At 41.0% G+C, this 12934-nt stretch overlaps 1 protein-coding gene across 6 annotated transcripts in view; it reads left to right on the top strand.

The window, feature by feature from the left end:
* The window catches only part of RHOBTB1 (Rho related BTB domain containing 1), a 122506-nt gene that overhangs the window by 93874 nt on the left and 15698 nt on the right, over positions 1 to 12934 (top strand). For 5 of the 6 annotated variants that reach the window (XM_029931729.1, XM_029931728.1, XM_029931730.1 and 2 more), the window contains 2 exons: positions 7770 to 7955; positions 11234 to 12213. In XM_029931729.1, the coding sequence (XP_029787589.1) occupies positions 7770 to 7955; positions 11234 to 12213 (1166 nt within the window). Of the gene's footprint in view, positions 1 to 6929; positions 6998 to 7769; positions 7956 to 11233; positions 12214 to 12934 lie in introns of those variants that run through there. The other variant, XM_029931733.1, reaches the window with a different exon arrangement.

The raw sequence follows: 12934 nt of genomic DNA, 5'->3' as shown, positions 1-12934 counted from the left end.
ACTGTGTTTCCATTCTTACTGGCTGCAACATACAAAACATATCCTGTGGTGACTTTTGAACCCGTGATCATGTTTGTCGGACACTAATTGGTACTGTAAAGCTTACAGAACACTTTCACAGATAGGTTTCTTAGTGAATCTTATCAACAATTCTAACAGTAACTTTTAGTATTGGGCATTTGTTTAGGTTTCCAAAATCATCCCACCACTTTATTCTCCCCTTGGAGTCCCAGTGTCCCCAGCCTAGATATCATCAGAAGGACAAAGAGCTGAATTACAGAAAGATAAAGCAAATTAGCAAATTGTCTTTTCAACTTATCACCTTGGCTATCTTTCTGTCTTACTAGGTTTTTTTTTTTTTTTAGTGTCTTCTATGTTAAAAAAAAAAAAAAAACCAAGATGGTCTGTGAAATAGAGTGTGCTCCCTTCAGCCTTAATTCTGTGTAACACAGAAATTAATGGGTTTAAAGTAGCCTGCCTGTTCCTTTACATTTCCTTTGCTTCTGGAGATTATCTAATTCCATGAAGAGATCATTAATACACTATTATCCCAGTGTTATAAAAGTATTCAATTAGATGGGGTAAATGGTTTTTTAGATAAATTTCAATAATTAAAAGATATATATTGACTGGTTCGTCTCTGCTGTATACCAGAGATATTACATGGTTGTCTTTCAGCAATAACTGTCTGAAAAAATGTGACAGCTCACGTCCTGTGTTCAGTCTTTATTAAAACATACTCCATAACTGACTTACTATAGGCTTGACCTTCTTTCTTTTAGACTTTAGGACTGCAACTGTATTGCATCCTCTTCTTTTATCCTTCAATATCTAGAAGGCCGTTTCACCTGATAGACAGTCACTGGGAGCCCCTTTTGTCACACACTGTGTTATATACATAATGGAAGAGGAACTAATAGGAATGAAACAAAGTCCCCAAAGAAGAAACTCAAGGTACAGCAGGGAGACAGCAACAGAAATAATCCCAGCGCAGTGTTAGAGATGCCAGGCTACAGAGGTCAGCACCAGGAGCAGGGAAGACAGTCGCTCAGGGAAGCGCTCTAGCAGCAGCCCTGACTCCCCTTGGCCATATCTCACACTTGGTCTGTCAGCAAGCCTTGCTGGCTCCCCGCTGCACGTGTGTGTGGGATGCGGCCACCTCTCACCACCTGCACTGCTCCCAGGCCAAAGTCCTGTCCCTCTCTCGGGATTGTTACTTCTTCAGTGGTTCCATCCTTCTGCCTTTTTCCCCTAACTCTCCCCACCATCACCACCGTCACCACTCTTTGGTCAGCTCTCCTGTTGAAACGTAAATTATGTTATTCTGCTTAAAAAAATCCCAACAGTCTACCAGTTCATTCAAAGAGCCAGAGCCTGAGCCCATGAGGCCCTCTCTACCTGCCTTCCTGAGCTCAGCTCCTAGTGTTCCCCCCTCACCCAAGGGAGACATCCTGCCTCAGGGCCTTTGCATAAGCTGTTTCCTTTTCCACAAGGCTCTCCTCCCCAGATAGCAGCATGTTAGCTCCCTCACTTCCTCAGGCCTTTCCTGAAGTGTCACCTGCTCAGTGAGGCCCTCCCTGGCCACCTCACTCCAAGCATCTTCTGCTCCCTAATATTTCTGTCCCTCTTCCTTGCTTTATTTTCTGCTTGGCAATTGTCACTACCTAACACACCACCTAGTTTGCATATTTTTTTTGCTTCTTGTCTCTGTTCTCCACTAAAATACGAGCATAAAGATAAGCACAAGGACAGTGATTGTATCTTTAACTAATTGCTGTATCCTCAAAGTCTAGAAGAGTACATAGTGCATTATTGGTTAGTATTGCTGAGAAATGATGCTTATTGCTACTGGATAAGTGACATGGGACAAGTCCTTGTACCTTTATGAATTCAGAGAGGACTGCCGAGAGTCTGGGTAAAGTCCCCTTACCCTTTCACTTCACACTTTCTTGGGTGGTGAAATGATCTTGCTGGTTTACATTGTTTCATTTCTAAAGAGTTAGGGAGCTTAATCCCAGGGACTTCCCATCTGGCATTCAGGCTGATATGGAGGCTTTCTTGTATCTACAGCTGGTCTTGCTCTCAGGAGAAAACATGAACAGTGCAGGAAGGAGGTGCCTCCATCATTTCTCTTTGGGGAAAGCCAAAGAGGAATGAAAAAATGAGACATGGTGTTGGGAAGGAATTTATTACCACAATTTCACCTCCTGTTAAGCAAGCCTCCTTTTTGCTGATGCTTCCTGTTCTCATTGACCAGGAGTTAAATAAGATTTCTTCAAATAAGTATCTTGTGCTTCACCCAATTTCCCATGGATTCAACTTTTTCTGATGATTGTATGAGATTTAAGAATATACTAGAGGGAGCATAGATTGCCAATATGGAAAATGGTATATGAGGGGAAAATAACCAGTTTCTACTGGATGATAACCCACAACCTTCTGTGGTAAGGCCAGTGCCCCCTGTGATGCTTGTATCGTGATAGAAGAACCAACCATTCTTAAGACTGAAGGCTTACTTCTCTCAGGGTTTGGCATTGATGGGATATTGATATGGCTTTCCTGCATTTAAGAGCGTGCATTACTTTGGCTACTCACTTTTGGAGGGTGGGGGAAGATTGTTTTACAATGTTGCTTCCTACTAAACATGCAGTTGTGGGCTTAGAAGAAATAGTTGCGCATGCTAATCACTCCCAAATCTGGATATATTTCAGGGTGTTTTGACAGTTTTCCCCACATAACATCTGTACTTAAGAAGCCTCACTGCTATTGGTAAAGTATTGACTTGATTTTTCCGCTCACATCCAGGGCACTGCATGGTCCTGCCCTGCTCTCCCCAGATCCCTTGCCAGGCGCTCCCCTACAGACCTCTCCATCTTCCATGAGTATGAGCTTACAGAGCCATTCATCTCCTGGTGGTTATGTTCACCAGCCACTGACAACTCCCTCTGCATCTCATACACACCGGGCTGCTTCCCTACTAAAATTCTCCAAAGCCACGTGTTACACATTCCTTTTCTCTGCCATGCTCCCAGCTGTTCTGTGCTGTTTTGATCTGTTTGCATAGCGCTGTCAGATAATATGCATGAAAGGCGTGTTGTTGACATGAATGGTTTCAAAAATGTTTCTGTAAAGAAGCTACCTAGATTGTAGGGGGAGAAGGAAACTTGAATCCTCAAAGGTGGAGGTCAGGGACCCCTTCATGAACCTTTGCCAGAAGGAGACCTGTGCTCACTGGCAAAGGAAAGAAGCCCATTAAAATGTGATCATGATCTCTATCAACATCAAGGATATAGGAGTCTCTTCTCAAAACGGAAATAACAAGCAGTACTGACATAGAAAGAGGTGGGATCCTACCACAGAATGAAAGACTTAAAAGGGCATGTTACCAAGGACATACTTATTGGTCACCAAGTGTCCATGAGCAGGAGACTCATCCAGGAATTGGGCTGTGGGAGAAGGGCGTTTGGCCGTCCCACTCACAGCTATCTGGAGGACCAGATGGAACCCATCTGTCCTTTCGCAATGGCCCATCAGATTGGCCTGATGTTGGGCACTTAGATAAAGAGTAATTTAGGTATTTTTCCTTCACTCAACCAGATAAGAAAACTCATGGCCTGCAGCCACCTAGCTGGACAGTGATGGTAGATTGGATGGGACTAAGAAAGGAAAGATAAACCAAGAAGATAAGAGCATTTGTGTGATAGGAAAGAACTTGGAAAATTCATTCTTAACAACACATTTTTTATAGTGACTATCTACCCTTTATGAACCACTTCTTCAAAGATGAATTTGATATTTCAGATTGGAAAAGCAGCAGTGTTGCTTCTGGTTGCTTCTCTGACCTTTTCCCACCACGTTTGCTCTATTTGACTGTAGACATTATAAAGACAGGCCTGGGGAACTTGTACAGCCTTTGCTGTTTCAAGTCTAGCTTGGGCCAAGATATCTGGGGAAGATGCACTGTGTTCAGATTTTTTTTTCATCCTTCAACAAAGATTGGTCCCAACTTTGCACACACTCCTTATGTTATCCAAATACCTTTGCCAATTTTTTACATGCTATCTTTGGCCTGTGTTCTTCTTGAAAAATAACAAAAAATATGCCATCTTGTTTGTTTAATATCTGAAGAAAAACTGGTACAACTCAGGTTGGCTTTATCAGTGCAAGCATTTTTGGCGGACTTAAGCCCTCGGGATGCCCTCCCTGCCTCCTACCCCTGTATGAAGCAAGATTTGCAACTGTTTCCACACACAGATTTCTTTTGGATTCTTTTCTACTTATCTAATCAAAACATCATTGCATGGGCATTATTTGATGTGTTAGTACCCTACCAAAACTTTTATATTAACATTTTCCTCCTAGGGAAAAGAAATTACATTTTTCTCCCCAAGATAAACATTCTATAGGCCAGCAACTGAGACTGTGCACTCTTAAATGCTTTGTAACACTGGTTTTCTTTAATAACACCACTTAGCCAGATACACACACACACACACACACACACACACACACACACACAATCCAAATCTCTTCCTACCCCTTCTTATCCCTTCTCAATATTTAAGTTCTGGAGTTCAGAGTTTTCTCTATTCTGTGCTTTCCTTCTGCAAAGAATTCTCAAGTTCTTGTGCTTTCTACTCCAAATAGCTGTAGGACGCCATTTAATTCCTATCTGATTCTTTTTACAGCAGAAATGGGAACCTGAGGTCACTTCTAGGCTAACCCTGCTGCGTACTATGTGAGAATGCCATCATCACACAGTCCCTCCCAATTATTTTTAAACTCAACTCTTCAAAGTAAAAAAAATGTAACAGAGCCATTGAAGTGGAAATGCTAGAACCTGCCTTTTTCTTTTTATCTCCCACAGGAATGGCATTTTTAAACGCGAGCTTGTGTCAGACGCTGAACAGTCTCCACACAGGAATGAATGTTTTGATTAAAAGTTATTTAATATCTCTAGTTCCTTGGAATTCTGCCTAAAGCAGGAGATATTCTTAGCTGCAGGTCTTGTGCCTTCCTTGACTAGATAGAAAAGTGGCTCAAAATCTAGAGGGAATATATAGCGTTCTCAAAATAGCTACTTGATTGTATAGGTGTTTATATTGCGAGGACACTGCTATATGAAGAAATAGGAATTAGAAAAGAATATAGAACTAGAAAAGCGTTAAGGAAGAATGTGTCAAAACAGCATATTTCTGCAGCTCTATCACCACATTGATTCCCAGCCTTTTGGTTAAAATCAGGGTTAGGGAACTACATTATTAGGGCAGGCCTGAAAACGAGGATTCTCTGTCATTTGTATAGAATGTTTTCTTGTAATCGTATTTAGATCAACAACAGTTAAAATCCAAAGACACTGAAGCAAGTTAGTAGGTAAAATATGATCTTATTTCTTAGCTGCTTTGAGTGTAAAATAATGGGGATACATTCTCATAGCCCCTAACTGTGCATTTAAAAAAAGGAAAGGAAAAAATTTCTTTATACCAAGGATACAAGTAGAATTTTGACTCAATAAGTTATTTTAGCTTCCAAGATAGCTCTCAATACAACCTCTTCTCTTTAACTATCATCCTTTTGAGGCAAAATATTTACAGAACATTGAATTATTTTTCTAGCTTTCCAACAGCATTTCATGCGTTGAGACATTGCTGGGACACAGTTAGAAGTCAGGCCCTCCGGACCTGTATTGGGTGACAGCGCTATGCTGCTATCATCAAGAGATTCCATTGTTTCCAACCCCCAAGGTCCTGTCTGTACTTGTTTACAGGTCAACCGAATAGTATCTGGTGTGTGCTCAGTGGTGTGAGTGTTATCATTGTAACCTTGGCAACCGAACCAGCTCTGATTTCAAAACCTCACATGCTGTATCACAAAATTAGATAACAGAATTGACATTTAGCTACATGTCTGTCATATAAATTAAGCTCTGAGACTATTTCCTTTATAGCCATGTGCTTCAATATGGAAACAGGCACCAATTAGAACAATTTTATGCATATACGTACTATTCCACATTTAGGTGTTGGGTACATTTCCTCAATTCTTTCTCTGCAATGTTGAACCTCACATATTTCCATGTTAATCTCACTGTGCCAAAATTCACGGTGGCTTTGTTTCATGATTGCGATGAAGCTTATGGCAGAGCTGTATCAGATATCCTGTATAAATAGGATTATGAATAATAGAAAACTCAGCTCCAAAAAAATGTAAAATTCAAAGTATTCTTGGCTTTCCTGGGTACCATTATTTATGCTGATTAGAAGTAAGGCTGTGCACAGAATATTCCACTAACTAAATCAGAATCCCGACGACAAGACAGGCTTCCCTTTCATTTATATATTTATGCATATTTTTACACATATTATTTTCCAGTGTCTATGAATCTCTGATAATATCTTTATTTCAAGGACATTCTAAACATGCAAATTAATACATTCATCTACTTTGAGTCTGAGGTCCTCTTTTATAATTTGTAAATATTTCAATCTCAAGATTTTCCCCTCTACTTGAGGTGGTCTGGTGCAGTTTTTCTGGAGTATAAATTTAAAGACTCAACTTGTGAATTACATTTAATGTAAGCACCCTGCAGTTTTCTGCATTGCAAATGATTATTTTTAGAAATTTTATGGTTGCCTGGATATATTTGTTTGTCTTCATTGATATGTAGGGGGGAAAGCTCATTAATGATTTAAAAAGAAGGTGTTTTGATTCATCGACTTGATTCTTCTCATTACATAAACAATAAAGGCAATAAATTAACATCTAATAAAATTGTAAGAGTTTATTACTGAATTTAGCTGCAAGATAATCTTGAATCCTTGGGCATAATTTTTCCTGTTCTTTATATTCTTTTGCCTCACTGTTTTCAAAGGCACCATTCAGCATATTTTAACCTAGATGATTGGTTTATACTTCTTATTAAAGATACCTTCTAGCAGCTGTCAAACACCATAATTGAACAACCGTTTTATGAAATGGTTCTTTGGCTTCTAGAATGGTAAGTTATTATATAAAAATAGAAGATCCTTATGTCAAAATTGACTATAAAAGTACTTCTTCTTTTCCCCGTTTACCTGCTGTGTCATATATAACATTTGATAAATCTGCTTCCAACATTCTCTTATTATCCATCCATCTAACTATTGCTAGTTTTCTGTTAAATACTACCTTCTTGCCATATATCTAGTAAAGAGTCAAAATTCCTGCAAATTCAGGACATTCTTTTCAGAAACAGATAAGTGGCTGTGCTCTCCACATGTGTGCTTAAGTGGGAAGAAGGGCAGAAATCCTTCTGTGTATTTGCTGACCGTGCACAGCAAATACCTGTTATGTTTTCAGTAATGTTTAAACTGTTCACTTTATCTCATTGGGTTGAATCATCCTCACCTTTATGTTTAAACTGGTAAAAGGTAGTTTGTATCATTTTATCTTGAAACTATTTCTTGTGATGAACAGAAATAGTTCAGCATGTTGTTTCTCCAGGACTGAATCAAGTTTGAGTAGTCATCTATATTGTAAAAGAACATCATTGGAAACATCAATACATAGGGGTTCTGCAATGCAATATGAAAAGGAACTCAGGCTGTGTTTGGTGCTGGGATATGGGGGCTTATCCGGCTGTTTGCATGATTCTGAGATGTATTATACTATCCATCTTCTTTAATTGTGACATGATATGGCATTAGATGGATGGGGGAGGGTAGGAGCCATAATGACAGAAGAAAAAAAAGTTGTATGGCAATACAACTGCTTTTGTGATTTTCTTTTAGGTCTGATGTTGTGGTCCTCTGTTTCTCGATCGCTAATCCCAATTCCCTAAACCATGTGAAAACCATGTGGTATCAAGAAATCAAGCACTTTTGCCCTCGCACACCTGTTGTTCTAGTTGGCTGCCAGCTAGATCTCCGCTATGCTGATCTTGAAGCTGTTAACCGAGCCAGACGCCCTTTAGCGAGGTAAGCCAAGGGACTCAGTATTTTGCTGTGCTGGCCAAATTAAAATTTAGAGGTAACAGATGTCCCTGTAGCCTAGGGCTATGCTCTTCAGTGGTTCTGGGGCCCCATTAATCGGCCATATGTTTTAAATTAGTTTGTTAATCCTGACCCTTGTCATGCGCACCATTCCCTCTTAGGTGAGGAACCCACTTTTGTAAAATGGTTGGCCAGTGCCAGAAGTGAATTTTCTAATTGTGAACTGGTGTGAATAAAAATGCTTTGGGGACTCCTGGATGTCTCAGTCAGTTAAGTGACCAACTTCTGGTTCTGGCTTAGGTCACAATCTTATGGTTCATGAGTTCAAGCCCTGAGTCACACGGTCATGCGGAACCTGATTGGGATTCTCTCTGTCTCTCTCTCTCTCTCTCTCTCTCTCTCTCTCTTTCTCTCTCTCTCTGCCCCACCCACTCGTGCTCTCTTAAAATAAAAGAATAAACTTTTTTAAAAAAGTGTCTTCAAGTACCTGGGTGACTCAGTTAAGCTAAAGTCATGATCTTGGAGTTGACAAGTTCAAGCCGCACATCAGGCTCTGTGCTGACAGCTCAGAGCCTGGAGCCTGTGTCCAATTCTGTGTCTCCCTCTCTCTCTGCCTCTCCCCCACTTTTACTTTGTCTCTATGTTTCTCTCTTTATCAAAAGTAAATAAACATTAAAAGAAATTTTAAGTGCCTTGAAATTTGCAAAATACTAAACAAAATATTAGCTACTCATAATAATGTCATTCTTGAAACTATGATTATTATAATAAAGTTAATGAACATTCAGAGTGACTAGCCCAGTTCTTGGCCCCCAGAACATCAAATTCATGCAAATATATGCATACAAGTATTTTTAACCTTCTCGTTTTCCCCAATCCAACCTCTGAGAATACTTCATTCCCAAAAAGGCGATATCTAGTTTTAAAAAATCGTATGGACCTGTACTTGCAAAATAGTAACACTGGTGTTTAAAGGTCTCTAGTGGTTATATTTTTCATTTTTTAATGTTTATTTATTTTTTTGAGAAAGAAAGAATGAGTGAGGGAGGGGCAGAGAAAGAGGGAGACGCAGAATCTGAAGCAGACTCCAGGCTCTGAGCTCTCTGTGCAGAGCCCGATGCAGAGCTTGAACCCACAAACCATGATACCTTGGCCTGAGCTGAAGTTGGACACTTAACCCACTGGGACACCCAGGCGTTCCATCTAGTTACATTTTTTAAGAGGTCACAAGTTTAAAAATCAACCTGAAGGGGAATTTGTTTTACTTTGTATAAAATGTGAGTACCAGTTTTAAGGGAAAGTAAGAGTTTTTTAAAACCTATACCCCTTCCATATTCCTGTCATAAAAAAATAATTTTATATATATTTTATGTTTAACTACAATTTTTGCTAGAGAGCACAGCTTTCCCCAAATGTTGCTATTAATACCTTCCTTTAATGTTTGCCTAATCGGCTTTCACAGGTGCGTACAGACACAGCTTTTTACACTTGCACAGAAAAGCAAATAGTACTTTCTTTAGACAATTTCTGATGTTTTTGGTGCATTTCAGATAAATTTTCTGAAAATGTTTCATGCTGTTTTCTCAGTCCCTCTATTAAATACGTGGACTCGAAATTGAATGTCAGAAGCCACATAGACAGAAAGGAGACTCAGTGAAAGAGAGACTGCCCCTGGCATCCAGAACTTTCTGTGTAAAGGAATAGGCTGAGATAATCAGGCCTCACAACCATGAATGTGTGGAGGACAGGAGGAGATTTACAGAGAGCTAGAGGACAGCATAGCGGACAGCCCCTTGTAGAGGGCAGCTCTGAGATTCCATGAAGGAGCTGGTATTTGAGCTCAGCCTTGAAGAGTTTCACCAATTAGTGATTTTCAAGTAAGCCCCAGGATCAAGGAACACAAAATGCCCAGAGGAGCAAACTTTGAAGTGAAGCCTTCTTCCCGGCACTTCCCCTCTCTGCCTTTGCATCACGCTGCCTTTTCCGCTTGTGCTCTATCAATCCAGGGCTTCAGATCCAAATTGTAACCAGTATTACTGTATGTCTCCTAAAACCAGTGTCTTTTACACATATTACCTTCAGTTTTCAAAGCCAAATATTTATTTAGGAAGATCAATTCCTAAGAGTATGCCTCAGCATCAAATGTGTGTTCATGAAGAATGGAACAATAAAGTTAGTTATGTTCTGGAATTCATCTTTTACTATGCTATGCCATAGTCACACACTATTCTGCCTGTACTGCTTCCAAAGGTTTGGCCTTCCAAAGGTTTGATTAGATTGTAAAGGGGCCTTGTATGCCAGCCTGAAGGGTATAGACTTCAGAAGTCTTTTTTTAAACCAGAAGAAATTTTTTTAAATAATTACAACTGTAAGTTGTGCTTGTATGGTGTAAGGATTTTTCATGCAGCAGTGGAAACTGTAGGCTGAAATGTGGAGAGTCTGAAGAAAGACAGTGAAGAGGCTAATACCTTAGTCCAAGCAAAAGAGGCTGAGGGCGTGACTGCAGAGGTGGAAGAGAAGAGAAGCAGTTAGGCATGAAAGGAAACTCACAGATCTGACGCAAGAGACTTAATTGACTGTTGGGTGGGGACCATTTAACTAGTCTAGGACTTGGGGCTTCTAGACTCTAATGGCTGGGCAGGTACCTCTCAGCAACTTGCTAATGTGACCTGTTGCAAACTGTTTAGAAGTTTCTGCCTCAGTTTCTTCAGAAGGTGGAATGAAAATAACACCCCTGGAGTTATTGTGAGACTCAACATAGAAAAAGTATATGGGTTTATTGTAAAGTTATAAAGCAAAATGTAAGCATAACATGGTGATGAAGATGAAGATGGTCACTGTGGTGATCGTGGTAACAACTAATATTTGCCAGGCACCCTCTGTGGACCAGGTACCGTGCTAAGCATATTACCTCATTTCAACTTCTCAGTAGTCCTTTAAGATGTAGATGTTTATTATTACTACTCCTATTTCATAGTTGGGAGAACTGAGGCTACAGAAGGTCAACTTGCCCAGGATCAGATGGCAAACAAATGGCTGATACTTCAGTTATTATAGTTACTACTGAAAGCATTTTTCCCCTGCAGGCCTGAGTCCTTTATATTTGGAAAGCTTGAGGTTGATCAATTTTTCAAGAGCCTTATTAAAAGTCTGAATAGGGACTCTAAAGGAACAAAATTCTATTAGGTGCTTTGATAGGCCCTCATTACCATTTTTTTCCTAAAATAAGGATGATTATAATTTTTTTAAATACTCCATTTTAGGCCCATAAAGAGAGGGGATATTCTGCCCCCAGAAAAAGGCCGAGAGGTTGCAAAGGAGCTGGGCATACCATACTATGAGACGAGCGTGTTTGACCAGTTCGGAATCAAGGACGTGTTTGACAATGCTATCCGAGCTGCACTGATCTCCCGCCGACACCTGCAGTTCTGGAAATCCCACCTAAAGAAAGTCCAGAAGCCTTTACTTCAGGCACCATTCCTACCTCCAAAAGCCCCTCCGCCGGTCATCAAGGTCCCAGAATGTCCCTCCCTGGGGACAAGCGAAGCTGCCTGTTTACTGGACAATCCTCTATGTGCCGACGTCCTGTTCATCCTTCAGGATCAGGAACACATCTTTGCACACCGAATTTACCTCGCTACCTCCTCTTCCAAATTTTATGATCTTTTTTTAATGGAATGTGAAGAAACCCCAAATTGGAGTGAAGGAGCTGGTGAGAAAGAGAAGGAGAGAAGGGATTGCCAGGGACAAGCATTGAGCCTTGAACCAGATGAGGAGCGGGAGGAAGGAACGCCAAGGACACCTCAGGCCAATCAATGGACGTCCTTGAGCCAGAACCTGTCCCAGCAGGAGAGTCTGGGGCCGGATGGCGAGAGCTTGGTTCTGGAGACACAGACCTTATCTGACTGGAGCAAGGGGTTCCTGGACATGCACAAGGAGATGCAGGTCAATCCCGTTTCAAAGCGGGTGGGCCCCGTCACTGTGGTCAGGATGGACTCCTCCGTCCATCCAGGCCCTTTCCGGACCCTGCTGCAGTTTCTCTATACTGGACAACTGGATGAAAAGGAAAAGGACTTGGTGGGCCTCGCTCAGATTGCAGAGATTCTAGAGATGTTTGATTTGAGGATGATGGTGGAAAACATCATGAACAAAGAAGCCTTCATGAACCAGGAGATTACAAAAGCCTTTCACGTCAGGAAGGCCAATCGGATAAAAGAGTGCCTCAGCAAAGGGTCGTTCTCAGGTGAGGGGTCCAATGGTAAAGTCATCGATCCCTTTGGTTGTGTTTTATCAAACATGAGCCGTACACAAATAAGCAAAAGAGTAACCAGCACTAACACGTGTACATGCTTACTTTTTTATGTACCCTTCTAGTGTGCATGTATCCATCTATGAATTCTTATCAGACTAATGGACCAAATACTATTCCATTTTGCAGATGGGGAAACTGACAGGGAGGTTAGGTATATTGCCCGAGGTTGTACAGGTAGTAAACGGTAGAGCCAGGATTTGCACACAAGCTACCCTCTAAAGTACCCTCATGGTACTCCTCATAGGTAGGTCACATTCGTCCTGAGCCTGCCAGGGCAAGTCCACTCAATGCTCGCAATGCTCCTGCGGGCTCCCACCCCTGACCACGTCTGCTCCCCACTAACCCTTTGGCCCTGAAATCCTTCAGGTGATTTTGGCAACCCTCTGCATTCCTATCAGGGGAGCCTCATCTGTCCATCTCTCCTGCCTTTCTTGTTTCACCCTGCTCTTCTCAATTTCTCTTGTCTCTTCTTTATCCTTGAGAAGTATGCCATATGCTGCCCACAGTGCCCTCACATAATTGCTTGTATGTACTTCTGAAATCGCCCTGTGTGTGTGTGTGTGTGTGTGTGTATTTCATTACAAAATTTGACTTCCTGACTTTTATTGATTGATGTAGATACTTCTGTTTTGTCTTTATCTTTCATAATGCC

Source organism: Suricata suricatta, chromosome 2 (assembly GCF_006229205.1).
Source record: "Suricata suricatta isolate VVHF042 chromosome 2, meerkat_22Aug2017_6uvM2_HiC, whole genome shotgun sequence".
Taxonomy (NCBI): Eukaryota; Metazoa; Chordata; class Mammalia; order Carnivora; family Herpestidae; genus Suricata; species Suricata suricatta.
The sequence above is the reverse complement of the archived record's forward strand: the minus strand, read 5'-3'. Positions and strand labels throughout refer to the sequence as shown.